At 41.0% G+C, this 13,480-nt stretch overlaps 1 protein-coding gene and 1 long non-coding RNA gene across 3 annotated transcripts in view; one reads left to right on the forward strand and one right to left on the reverse strand.

Annotated features, from left to right (window-relative positions):
- The window catches only part of LOC121009530 (cytochrome P450 2A6-like), a 32,310-nt gene that overhangs the window by 17,745 nt on the left and 1,085 nt on the right, over nt 1-13,480 (reverse strand). The window contains exons 1-5 of one of the 2 annotated variants that reach the window (XM_040442730.1): nt 8,881-10,002; nt 6,513-6,675; nt 5,537-5,686; nt 5,116-5,276; nt 4,683-4,859 (exon numbers count right to left, since the gene is read on the reverse strand). In XM_040442730.1, the coding sequence (XP_040298664.1) occupies nt 4,683-4,859; nt 5,116-5,276; nt 5,537-5,686; nt 6,513-6,675; nt 8,881-9,060 (831 nt within the window). In that variant the 5' untranslated portion in view covers nt 9,061-10,002. Of the gene's footprint in view, nt 1-4,682; nt 4,860-5,115; nt 5,277-5,536; nt 5,687-6,512; nt 6,676-8,880; nt 10,003-13,480 lie in introns of those variants that run through there. The other variant, XM_040442731.1, reaches the window with a different exon arrangement.
- Nucleotides 1,692-2,977, forward strand: LOC121009533. The gene is made up of 3 exons (XR_005780772.1): nt 1,692-1,748; nt 2,199-2,272; nt 2,941-2,977. It is a non-coding gene; the product is annotated as an uncharacterized LOC121009533 (long non-coding RNA).

Raw genomic sequence — 13,480 nt, forward strand, 5'->3', positions numbered from 1 at the left:
ATGAACTGAGAAAAGTCAAGCGTGCAGCTGCCAAGATGCCACTTGCCACCAGTTTGGCCATATTTCAGAGCTGCAACATCACTGGAGTGCCCAAAAGCACAAGGTGTGCAATACTCAGAGACATGGCCAAGGTAAGAAAGGCTGAAAGACGACCACCACTGAACAAGACACACAAGCTGAAACGTCAAGACTGGGCCAAGAAATATCTCAAGACTGATTTTTCTAAGGTTTTATGGACTGATGAAATGAGAGTGAGTCTTGATGGGCCAGATGGATGGGCCCGTGGCTGGATTGGTAAAGGGCAGAGAGCTCCAGTCCGACTCAGACGCCAGCAAGGTGGAGGTGGAGTACTGGTTTGGGCTGGTATCATCAAAGATGAGCTTGTGGGGCCTTTTCGGGTTGAGGATGGAGTCAAGCTCAACTCCCAGTCCTACTGCCAGTTTCTGGAAGACACCTTCTTCAAGCAGTGGTACAGGAAGAAGTCTGCATCCTTCAAGAAAAACATGATTTTCATGCAGGACAATGCTCCATCACACGCGTCCAAGTACTCCACAGCGTGGCTGGCAAGAAAGGGTATCAAAGAAGAAAATCTAATGACATGGCCTCCTTGTTCACCTGATCTGAACCCCATTGAGAACCTGTGGTCCATCATCAAATGTGAGATTTACAAGGAGGGAAAAGAAGTAAAAGTACACCTCTCTGAACAGTGTCTGGGAGGCTGTGGTTGCTGCTGCACGCAATGTTGATGGTGAACAGATCAAAACACTGACAGAATCCATGGATGGCAGGCTTTTGAGTGTCCTTGCAAAGAAAGGTGGCTATATTGGTCACTGATTTGTTTTTGTTTTGTTTTTGAATGTCAGAAATGTATATTTGTGAATGTTGAGATGTTATATTGGTTTCACTGGTAAAAATAAATAATTGAAATGGGTATATATTTGTTTTTTGTTAAGTTGCCTAATAATTATGCACAGTAATAGTCACCTGCACACACAGATATCCCCCTAAAATAGCTAAAACTAAAAACAAACTAAAAACTACTTCCAAAAATATTCAGCTTTGATATTAATGAGTTTTTTGGGTTCATTGAGAACATGGTTGTTGTTCAATAATAAAATTAATCCTCAAAAATACAACTTGCCTAATAATTCTGCACTCCCTGTAGTGATAAATAGTATAGTTAAAGTGGTATTGGGCCGTCTGGGTAGTGTTTGTGGCCTGTGACTTTGGGTTGTTGTGGCTGCTGGCATCGCAGGAGGATCGATGCTTACCTGGTAATTGATGCTGGAGAGTGTCCTGCTGTAGTGGCGCTGCTGTGCTTGCTGCACGTGCGGTGTGCAGTGTGAGAGAGCGCGCTTTTTTCAAAGTTTTAAGGCGGAGCTGGGAGGGAGGGGGGCGTGGCAGGGGTGTGTCTGTGATGGGGCCGGCCGCTGGTGCCGGAGGCTGGGGAGCCCGGCTGATGTGAACAGTAAGTTTTAAGGCGGAGCTGGGAGGGAGGGGGGCGTGGCAGGGGTGTGTCTGTGAAGGGGCCGGCCACTGGTGCCGGCTCCCCAGCCTCCGGCACCAGTGGCCGGCCCCTTCACAGACACACCCCTGCCACGCCCCCCTCCCTCCCAGCTCCGCTTTAAAACTCACTGTTCACATCAAACAAACTTTGAAAAAAGCGCTCTCTCTCACACTGCACACCGCACGTGCAGCAAGCACAGCAGCGCCGCTACAACAGGACACTCTCCAGCATCAATAACCAGGTAAGCATCGATCCTCCTGCGATGCCAGCAGCCACAACAACCCAAAGTCACAGGCCACAAACACTACCCAGACGGCCCAATACCACTTTAACTATACTATTTATCACTATAATCAAACCTCAATACCACTGCTGACCACAATATATATACCTGCAAATAAGAACATTTCATGTCAACGGGCCAGTAATAACGCCATTACATTAGAACATACTCAGACCATTATATGCTATTATGTGTACATATATATATATATATATAACATATATACTTTCGACTGATTGCCCAACAACGTGAGACATACACCTCTTAACACACCAGCCAATAAACAGACAACAAAAACTCAACACAGAATAAAACACACGACCAAAAACATTTATCTCATTCTATCAATCAAACCTCACCAAAAATCCTTTTTATTATCCCCGCCACCCCGTTCATTGACCACACTAGCGCTGACTAGTATTCCTTCTGAAAGGGACCCTCCAGGAGAGTGCACCAGCGGGCTCACGGTGCCGAGGATACAGGTACTGCAAGTTTACTCTCTCATTACAAAACACCTATGTATGGTACAACTTCCAGTTTTTAAACAAAAGAATAGCAAGGTCTAGCACTCCTGTCCAGTTGATAGCATTCTACTTTGGGTATAAATTCTCAAAGAATCATTCCGTAATGAGGGAGAATTATTATTATTATTATTATCATTCTCCTCCATGTAAGGGATCCCCCTTTTTTGCACCCCAGACCATGTACTTTTACCTATCTGTATATTCACACCTGTATACAATCACGAAACCGTTCAATGCGATTATATATACCCCCAACAGGGCTTTTTAGTTGTCTTCCTTAGTTTTTACCTTTTTAGATATATAATTAATTTTATCTACATCCTTCAGCCATTTTAACTCTCTTTTTTTTACTTCCACCCTCTATTTAAACATTTGTCTAATCAATCATCCAGCTAAAATACTGAAGCAACCAACTACTTATGGTTATATATTATGTTCATGTTTTTGTCTTTATTCATTGATCTATCCATGCATCCAATTAATTTTTATATATACAAATATAAATGTGTGTATGTGTACATGTATGCACATATGTATACACACTATTTTAACTACTGTCTTCCAGCTACTATGAACTTTTGATCATTTACACTGCCCAGACTACTGTAATAACTATGTTTTTTCAGACTTGATAAAGGGGTCCTGAGTACCCCGAAACGCGTCATCTTTCCAAAATAAAAAAATCTCGTATCCAAGCTCGGGTTGTGATTTGCGCCTTAAGACCATCGGCTCGCCGCACGAATCCAGTGCAGACGAGACCTTTTTTATATATCCAAATATCCACCCAAGTGGCGGTTTGGCTCCCGCCCAGGGTCGTCTCGGACACCACCCGGCAGCACCAACCCAGACAACCTCCACCATTCGAACCTCCCTCCACTAAGGTTGCACCACAATCAGTGCAAACCAAACCAGGTGAGTAACTTCACTCACCATGGGTAGGGGGAAGGGATATCAATTTGTTTACCCTCACCTTTGAGCGCCTTCTCTCCTCTCTTGGCCATTTGATTACTTTGAAGTCAAGGAGGCAGCCCTTTTTGACTGTGCAATCACTGCCAATCACTGATAGGACTACCTTCTTGACTTCAAAGTCTAGAATAAGCATCAACATACTGTAAATGAGTAAATTACAGGTTTTACTGAATCTTTTTCTATAAATATATATATATATATATATATATATATATATATATATATATATATATCAATCTGCTCAGCTCTTCCTGCTCTGTTACACGCTGCCTTTAGCTCAGATACAATTTTCAACATGATAGGTTCCCTTTAAGAAGTTGCTTATATAGGGTCATTTGCTGGAGAGATTTCATAGGGTAAGGCTCCATTAGAAAACTTACTTAATCTTAGGGTACTTTCAAACTAGTGTTTAATTTTTCTGGTATTGAGGCTCAATACCAGAAAAAAAAACGCTCCAGTTTTGTCCCCATTCATTGTCAATGGGGAAAAAACTGAGCTGAACAGAACGGAATGCTCCAAAATGCATTCCGTTCCATTTAGTTGCGTTCCCATACTGGAGAGCAAACCGCAACATGTTGCATTTTGCTTTCCGTCCTGGGATGCGGAGCAAGACGGATCCGGCATTACACCCAATGCAAGTCAATGGGGACAGATCTGTTTTCTCTGCTACAATCTGCCACAATAGAAAACGGATCCATCCCCTATTCACTTTCAATGGGGGTAATGCCATATCCGTCTTGGCAATGTTAAAGATAATACAACCGGATCCGTTCATAACAGAATCAGACGTTTGTATTATAACGGACCCTGCAGGATCCAGCAAAAACGCTAGTGTGAAAGTAGCCTTACCAGAAAAAATAGTGCAGCATTCTGGGATATTTTTTCCTGTATTATTAACAGTCAGTGTAGGAAGTCCCTAATGGAGACTACAAAACAGCTGTGAACATAGATCCCATATCCCAAGATTTCATGATCGCTAAAGTTTCTGTAGTCCAATGTTAAATTGGTATGGGGATTAGAAGCTATTTCAATTCTCCTCTTAGCTTCTACAGGACACAGATGTGAATAGAGAGGACACCATTACAGGCTGGAAGATTATAAAATCATTAAAAGTTATAACATCTACAGTTTCCTCCTATTACCAGGAATATGAAAAGAAGGTTTTGTATTTCTGAATTGCACCTACTTAAAAAATAGGCATTAGGGACACAACTAGAAAAATCAGTAACCAACCAAGGATCGATTTGTACAGTAGGTGTCACTAATCGAACAGAGAATGCTTAGCACTTTTGCTTTGTTGCATTGCAGTTAGCTAATTATTAGCTAGTCCACATCTATAAAATAGGCAGTGTTCAAGATGCTTGGTGAGTGCATGTATCAGACACACACAAACCTTTACCTGTCTCATCCTGATGAGGAAGCAATCAATGTAATCCCGAGGACAGGCAGGATCCACAGTTTCCTCGTGAATTTTTACACTCTCCTTCACAACTTCTTTTAGTTCTTTCAAAAGATCAAACATTTTTCTATGGGGTCCAGGTAAATAATACATGATCGCTGGAAACATGTCATACATCTAGAGAAGATACAGACAGAAATTGTCTAATGATCAAGCAGTCACAACACTATTCAAGTGTATCATTTTGACATTTTCGTTGCAGTGGTGCCCATCAGATTCTGTTTAGTGGATATTGAAATGACTTCACATATTTACCAGACATTTTTACCCGACAGGCTGCACACTTTCAAAAGCCAAGACCCAGTCAGTCTACTTGTGGCCCTAACTCATAGTCAAGAGGACTTCAAAGAGCTGCAAAATGAGTTATAATCACCTGGCCCCAGACAGAAGAAATTATTTCAAATGAATGCCTCATGTCTTGGAGGATTTTCATCCACTTTTGATCAGTGTATTCATAACGTATTCCCACCAGTACAGAAGCAATGATATTGGAAGCTGCACAACTTAAGTTTGTGCTGGGGTTTATGGGTTGTTCTGAGGAGAAGCAATACAAATTAACACAAAGACAACCAAATGGGGCAACTTAGTATCTCTACATACCTACTTAGTATCTCTACATACCTACTTAGTATCTCTACACCACCTATACAATGCCATGGATGTCTCAATAGCTTTTCAATACTATACCTAGAGGATTCATATAGGTAATGGCTTGAATACTAAACATATAGGCAATGCCTTGTATACTATTGCTACTAATATTCTACTACAGGGTAGTTTTCTTCACCACTTACTGTTAGAGCTTCTGAAGTAATCTACAAGGTGCTGGGCTTCTACCTGGATTGGTTCTTCCAAGCTCTTTTTACCCATTCCAAAGTCCTTCAGGGTCAGGAGGGAAAATTGTCTCATTTGTCTCCAGTGCTCTCCATTAAGGAGTGTCAGCCCTTACAATACAAATTGGGGTTAGAGTTAAAGTTTCCTTTCGCCAGGTTTAAAGAGGAATATCTGTTTGTTTTAAATCATGAAATCCATAAAAACATAATGCAAAAAGTTATGCATACAAACCCATGATCTGTAAGTCATCCACATATGCGTCACTCAATACATCAATGGGAATAAAGGCTCACATAAGACATCACAGAAATCTACATGGCTGTGTTATAGATCTGTTTTTTCTCATTCTACTGTAGGGAAGAATACCTCCATAATGTTGCTGCGTTTTATTTACTGCCAATACAACACGCAGTAAAGCATGCCAGCTCAGGTCTACCAAGAGCATCTGTATAGCATTTGTATGTTCTCTACATAAAAAAAACATGGAAGACAATTTATTTTTTTACATTTTTCTGGTTATAAAAAATTCTACAATTAAAATTACATAAAAATAAAGCCTCACATATTACAGAAAAATGATGCAAAAATGTTGACAGAATAGGCATGTGGCCAATAGCTACAGTACCTGATGTTCGACTGACAGCTATCTGAAATATATGACAAGCTGGAAACTTTCAATGTGTGGCTCTTTCGTTGGTAAAAATCCTCTTGATCATATCATGACACTGATGCAATAAAGCCATAGTCATATTCCAGATCAGCACATGACTGTCTCGATAATAATAAATAATAGCAAATAATGCTAAGTATAGTGAATAAATATGAAGGCAGATGTTGGAATAGATATTTTGGAATAAGTGAAGGCAAATCAAACAATGGTTTTATTTCAAGCTTGTTTGAAGGATGTAGATAGGTATCTTCTGGATATCTACTTACCACTGTTGTTGTAAAACCTCTCAAATACAGGAACAGTTCCTCGCCCTAGGAAAATGTCTCCAAAGTCTATCAGCACTTCTCTCACAGCCTGATAGCCAACAACAATGACTGTGGGCCTGGATCCAAAGTGTACGGTATAAACCGGACCATATATTTCTGCCATCTATGAGAGCATCAGACACGTGAGATGATTCATGATTAAAGATGAGCAAATTATTAAAAAGTTTGAGTCGGCTGCTTCGCCTAATTTTACAAAAATGTTTGCTTTATGACGAATTACTTCACTACAAAGCGCATTTTTTTGCAAATAGCGGGTGCCACCCCCTGTCATTGTACCCCCCAGATGCCGCATTCATACATGATCGCAGCATCTGAGTGTAAAAACTGTGTAGAATTAACATAAACAAAATTTAAATCAAACTTATCGCCTACATTTGCTCGCAATGTGACGGCCGCAGCCATCTTGCTTGAATATCTGGCGTGAAATATCGCGCAGCGCGAGATGATGTCATCAAGCCAGCCGGCGTGGTGATGTCATCCATCACCATTCACAGGATTTCGGCTGAGATCTTCAGTCAAGATGATGGCTGGTGGTCCGTCGTGGGCAAATGGAGGAGGTAAGTGTGAATTTTTTTGTTTTTACACTATTTCAGGTTAAATCGATTCGCTACCACGAAGCACAAGGAAATTCGGCTTCAAGGCGAATCAAATTTATTCTGAAATTCGGATCGAATTCCACTTTGTGGGATTTGATTCACTATCTCTATCCATGATGATCATTAATTTTCCATACTTTACATCAAGCAACATAGTTTCTAGTTTTGTGATTGGTTAAACTTTGCTGTATCTTTTGAACTTTATCTCTCTTGAACCATAACCCTAAATTTATCATGTGGGATTTACATGAATTTCTAGTGGATTGTGACTTCTACTCTGTAGTATGATGAATAAAGGTTGCAGGCAACTTGTGGTAGCTATCATATTACAGCCATGTGGAGACTAAAGGCTGCCAGAGATTAATGCAGGACCCCATAGCAGTGGCTATGGGTCCCTCAGTTGAAGGTCCACCGTCACTGTCAGTGGAGTCTTGGAACTTCAGGACAGGACAATGGAAGTCCTTGCCTAGTGGGGCTATCTCTCTTTTAGGGCTCATGCACACGAACATTGTTTGCATCTGAGTAGTGATGAGCGGCATAGGCAATATTTGAATTTGCAATATTTCTCGAATTTTGGGCCGAATATTCACCATAAATTCACAAATTCGAGATCTCCAGTCATTATTTTATGGATTGAGAAAATCGCCAATGTAATATATTCGCGTTAAAAATTTGCGATTACAATATTCGCGACCAACACTAAGGGGTAGGCAACCTATTGGTTGCTAGGGGTGTTGCTAAGTGCCAATATTCGCGATAAATTTGCGATTAGAATATTTACGATCAACACTATTTGGGAATATACGAATATATAGCACTATATTCTAAATATTAGCGAATTCTCAAAGTGGTGATATTCGCGATTAAAATTTGCGATTCGAATATTTGCGCTCAACACTACATACGAGACGCATTTTTTTGCATTCACTTCAATGGGGCCTCAAAAGATATGGACAGCCTCCATTCTGCAGCCCCGCAAAAAAATTAAAAATAGAACATGTTCTACTTTTGTTCATATCACAGACAAGGATAGGATTGGTCTATTGAGGGCCAGACCTTCTGTTCCATAAAATGTGGAACGCACACGGGCAGTATCCGTGTTTTGCATATCTGGGATTTGCGGACTGCAAAACTCAGTACGGCCGTATGAATGAGGCTTAATTCTGGTGCTCCATAGTTATTTGGCACATTCTTGACAGGAAATGTGTAGATATTTTAACTTTCCTTCCAAGGCCTTATGCTTACCACTATATCCATTTTACGGTCCATATTCCATTTTTTTGCAGAATGGACATACTGTATTGATGAGGAAAGCACAAGTATGATCCATGTGCTTTTTGCGTCCATATGTCTGTTAAGCAAAAAGATAGAACATGTTCTATACTTGGCCACAAAATGCGGATCACAGACCCACTGAAGTCAATGGGTCCACAAAAAAGTAGGATGCAACAAAAATGGTATCCGTATTTTGCGGATCCGCAATTTGCAGCCCCCGAAAGGACAACATACTCCAAGCTTAGGCAGTATCTGCCTGTATTGGATTGTTTAGTTGAAGATACAAAGTTACACACAACTAAATGCTTCCCATCCCTGACACTTGTAACTCAGTCCTAAGCGGATTACTACTAACAAACAATACAATATATCTGCAGCCGTATGTTTTGCAGCCTAGAAATAGATATAGTTAGATATATGCAGATATCAACCCTTACCTTTATTAAGCTTGGCAATAGTCCTTCAGACCTAAGTTGCAGAACGTTCCCCAAAAGGGGAATTGGAAATGGTCCAGGTGGCAGCTTCCTTCGTCTCCATATTATTTTTGCATAAAAAAGGACTATGATGATGGTGGCAAAGCCCACCAAGCTAACTGTTGTGGAGTTTAGCACAGCCATGTCACTGAAGCTGCTATAGATACAATGTCCTTTACATTAAATGGAAAGGAGAGGGAGGGGGTGAAATGCTGTTTGCTCACAATTATACACATTCTTCCTCCTCTCCACAGGGTTTCCACATTCTCCAAGGGCAAAGTCTACAGTCCTATGCTCTGGTCTTAGATATAGCTTAAAAAATCTGATCATGTGGTATACAGTATGTACCTTATTTTTCGCTTTATAAGATACACTTTTTCCCCCCAAAAGTGGGGGGGAAATGGCAGTGAGTCTTATAAAGCGAATGGTGCAATTTTTAAATGTCTGACACTGATACATCGCCCTCCGCTATGCTGCACAGCGCGGCCTGCGATGTATCAGTTACAGTAAACCTCTATCGCGCGGGGTGGGAGGAGGGGCTGTTGGCCGGCAACTGCTGTTGCACTCGCGGCGGGGCCCGGTGCAGTCGCTGTACTCCATTACACCAGGCCCCGTTCACAGCAGTCTTTACATGTAACTGTTTATTTAATGCTCAAGCAGTGGCTCTGGTTTGTTAAACTAGTGTAATCGTCTGTAGTAGTACTCGATATCAAAGCGGCGGGCCCACTTCATTTACAAAGCTGGCGGAGCAGGAGCATGACTGAGTGATTGACGTTACGCTGCCGGCCTGACCTCTGCTTTGATAGTGAATACTACTACAGAAGATTACGCTAGTTTAACAAACCAGAGCCACTGCTTGAGCATTAAATAAACAGACTTTACATGTAAAGACTGCTGTGAGCAGGGCCCGGTGTAATAGGGTCACTATTCACACAGGGACATGAGGGGACACATTAATAACGTAATACTGTAACACATGGGGCCATGAGGGGACTAGCATAAGATGCTATACGTGTGTCATCCACAGATCCCCCCATAACTGTGTCACCCACAGATCCCCCATAACAGTGTCATCCACAGATCCCCCATAACAGTGTCATCCACAGATCCCCCATAACAGTGTCATCCACAGATCCCCCATAACAGTGTCATCCACAGATCCCCCCATAACAATACATCATCCACAGATCCCGCCCATAACAGTGTGTCATCCACAGATCTCCCCATATCAGTGGGTGATCCACAGATCTCCCTATAACAGTGTCATCCACAGATCCCCCCGTAACAATGTATCATCCACAGATCACCCCCATAACAGTGCATTGTCCACAGATCTCCCCATATCAGTGTGTGATCCACAGATGCCGCATAACAATGCATCAGCCACAGATCCCCCCAAAACAGTGTCATCCACAGATCCCCCATAACAGTGTCATTCACAGACCACCATTAGTTCAAAATCCACCAAAAGCACATCTTTTTTTTTTCTTATTTTCCTACTCAAAAACCTAGTTGCATCTTATCATGAGGTGCATCTTATAAAGCAAAAAATACGGTTAATATTCTTATTGGACACACCTTGGAAAATGCTCCTAAATATTTAATATAGGCTTTGTCTGTTAGGTATACATTATTTTAGAGTTTCAATAAAATAAAATAAAGAGTCAAGATTTTAATTACAGTCTATATCTAAATTTTAAGCTAGGTATCAGAAAAACAACAGAGCTCTATCTGCTGTGAAGATGCATTAAGAATTCCAATCAGAGGACCTCAATTACTGACCATTCAGTATGTACCATAGCTTACTCATAACCTTTTACACACATTCTCATGAGACAATCTCGGATTGCTGAGATTGTTGCTGAAACTGCAGTTTACTTTGGCTGAGGTCCATGTTATACAAAGATCCTCACTGAAGTGCACTGAGAAGAACATTCTGTGGGGCCTGAAATGGGTCCGTTTGGCTAATTGTCCTCTTGAAATACATGGAAAAACAAATTACATTGGGAGTCTGTTAAGCATTCAATGCTTTAGCCAATATTAAAACTTCAAAGAGCACAGTATGTTCAGTTCATTAAGATGCTTAAAGAAAGATTTGCATCTAACGAAAAATATGTCTCACTCCTGATTAAAGGTGTCAATGTTTTTATAAATATTAGCAAAAACTGAAAATGTAAAAAAGAACTTTGTTAAAAATGTGTATTTTATAAGTCCTATTTAATCATGGCTTGTAGCATTAATTCTGCCTTATTCACATGTCTGTGATGTCTGTGAAATGACGGCACATTTGATCCACGATAATGTCCGTGAAGAAGATGTTTGCTCAGTGTGTACATTTTTTGCCCTCCATGTGTCATTCATATTCGAATTGCACTGCTAAACTAAAAGGGGGTTCCAGAGCATCTTATATGGTTTGTGAAAACGGCCGTAGTATTAAAGGGGTTGTCCGGGTTCAGCGCTGAACCCGGACATATCTCCATCTTCATCCCTCCAGCCTCCCTGATATGAGCATCGGTTCATTTCATTCTCCACTTAGCAGTCCCTATAACGACCCTGGTACATAATAGGATCTCCTAGAAAAAAGCATTTGCCCTGTGCGATTCAGCGCAAGGCAAGAGAGAGCATCGGAGCAGGAAATGCGCCGATGCTCATATCAGAGAAGCCGGAGGGGTGAAGATGGGGATATGTCTGGGTTTACCCCTTAAATAGACCCATGTACTTCAATTGACATGTTTGGTGCACATCATGGATCAAACTAGTACATGTTTCAGTGTAATGTGTGTAAATAGACACATTCAAATCAATGGTTAGATGGGCTGTCAATTGAGAACACTTTGATTCACTAACGTACAGGTGTATTTTGCTGCTGTTAGTTACCGTGGGGTCATTCATTATATCTGCTTTGCACGAATTCTTATTAATTAGACTGATGGAAATCTTAGGGTACAGCCACATGGTCAGGTTTCTTGATGCATTTTTGGAAACCAAAATCAGAAGTGGATCATAAAAGGACAGAAAGTATAAAAGACAGAAACAACTTCTAAACTTTTTGAATTTGGTGGTTTGGGCTTACCTGACTGTGCAGTTAAACCCTTAGACCCCTAGTGATCAACTGGAGGAGGAGGAGGGCGAAGAGTAGAGATGGCCTTGTGGTTTGCCTGGCGGTCGTTTTGCAGCGAACTTTGCATGTTCGCGATTCACCGAACATGCGGACATGTGGTGATGTCCGCCGGCGCCATATTCTTTTGCATTGCGCCGAACTTTGACCCATGACACATCCATCAGGTGGAACAGGACAGCCAACTGAAATGTTTCAGCACATGGACACACACCCACCCAATTACAGAACCCGATCTGGCAGCCATTTTACATTCTGTGTTTTGCCAGTGTAGGGAGAGGTTGCTGTGTGGAGCAGGGACAGGCTGTTAGGGACACCAAACGCTAGCTAATAGGGCCACAACTGGTATAGGTGTGCTATCGATAGGTGTGTTAAACTGAGGGGTGTGATATACTTATAATATACTTTCTAACATAGAAAGTATATTATAGTGCATTTGTATTGTGCAGCAGTGGTGTCTGGTTCTGCTGCGATACTTCAGCTATACAGAGGGACAAACGCTATTGCAACTACTAATTGCAACAGGTGTGATATACCAGTTGCGACCCCCAAAAAAACTGATTGAGGGGTGTGATATACATATATATAATATACTTTCTAACATAGAAAGTATATAGTGCATTTGTATTGTGCAGCAGTTGTGTGCGGTTCTGCTGCGATACCGCAGCTATAAAGAGAGACAAGCGCCATTGATATATATATTGATAAGCGCTAAAGATATATATAATATATAAAATATTGATGCCTGCAATATACCTGCGTCCACAAAATACTGATTAAGGGGTTTGATATACCTGTTTCCACCAAATATTGATTGAGGCCTGCGATATACCTGCTTCCACAAAATACTGATTAAGAGGATTGCTATACCTGCTTCCACCAAATATTGATTGAGGTCTGCAATATACCTGCTTCCACAAATACTGATTAAGGGTATTGATATACCTGCTTCCACCAAATATTGATTGAGACCTGCGAGATTCCTGCTTTCACAAAATAATGATTAATGGGATTGATATACCTGCTTCCACCAAATATTGATTGAGACCTGCGAGATTCCTGCATTCACAAAATAATGATTAAGGGGATTGATATACCTGCTTCCACCAAATATTTATTGAGACCTACAAGATTCCTGCTTTCACAAAATAATGATTAAGGGGATTGATATACCTGCTTCCACAAATATTGATTGAGGCCTACGAGATACTTGCTTCCACAAAATACTGATTGAGTTCTGCGATATACCTGCTTCCACAAAATAATGATTAAGGGGATTTATATACCTGCTTCCACAAAATATTGATTGAGGCCTGCAATATTCCTGCTTCCATAAAATACTGATTAAGGGGTTTGATATACCTGTTTCCATCAAATATTGATTGAGGCCTGCGATATACCTGCTTTTACAAAATACTGATTAAGGGGATTGATATACCTGCTTCC

The sequence above is a fragment of the Bufo bufo genome, chromosome 8, assembly GCF_905171765.1.
Source record: "Bufo bufo chromosome 8, aBufBuf1.1, whole genome shotgun sequence".
Taxonomy (NCBI): Eukaryota; Metazoa; Chordata; class Amphibia; order Anura; family Bufonidae; genus Bufo; species Bufo bufo.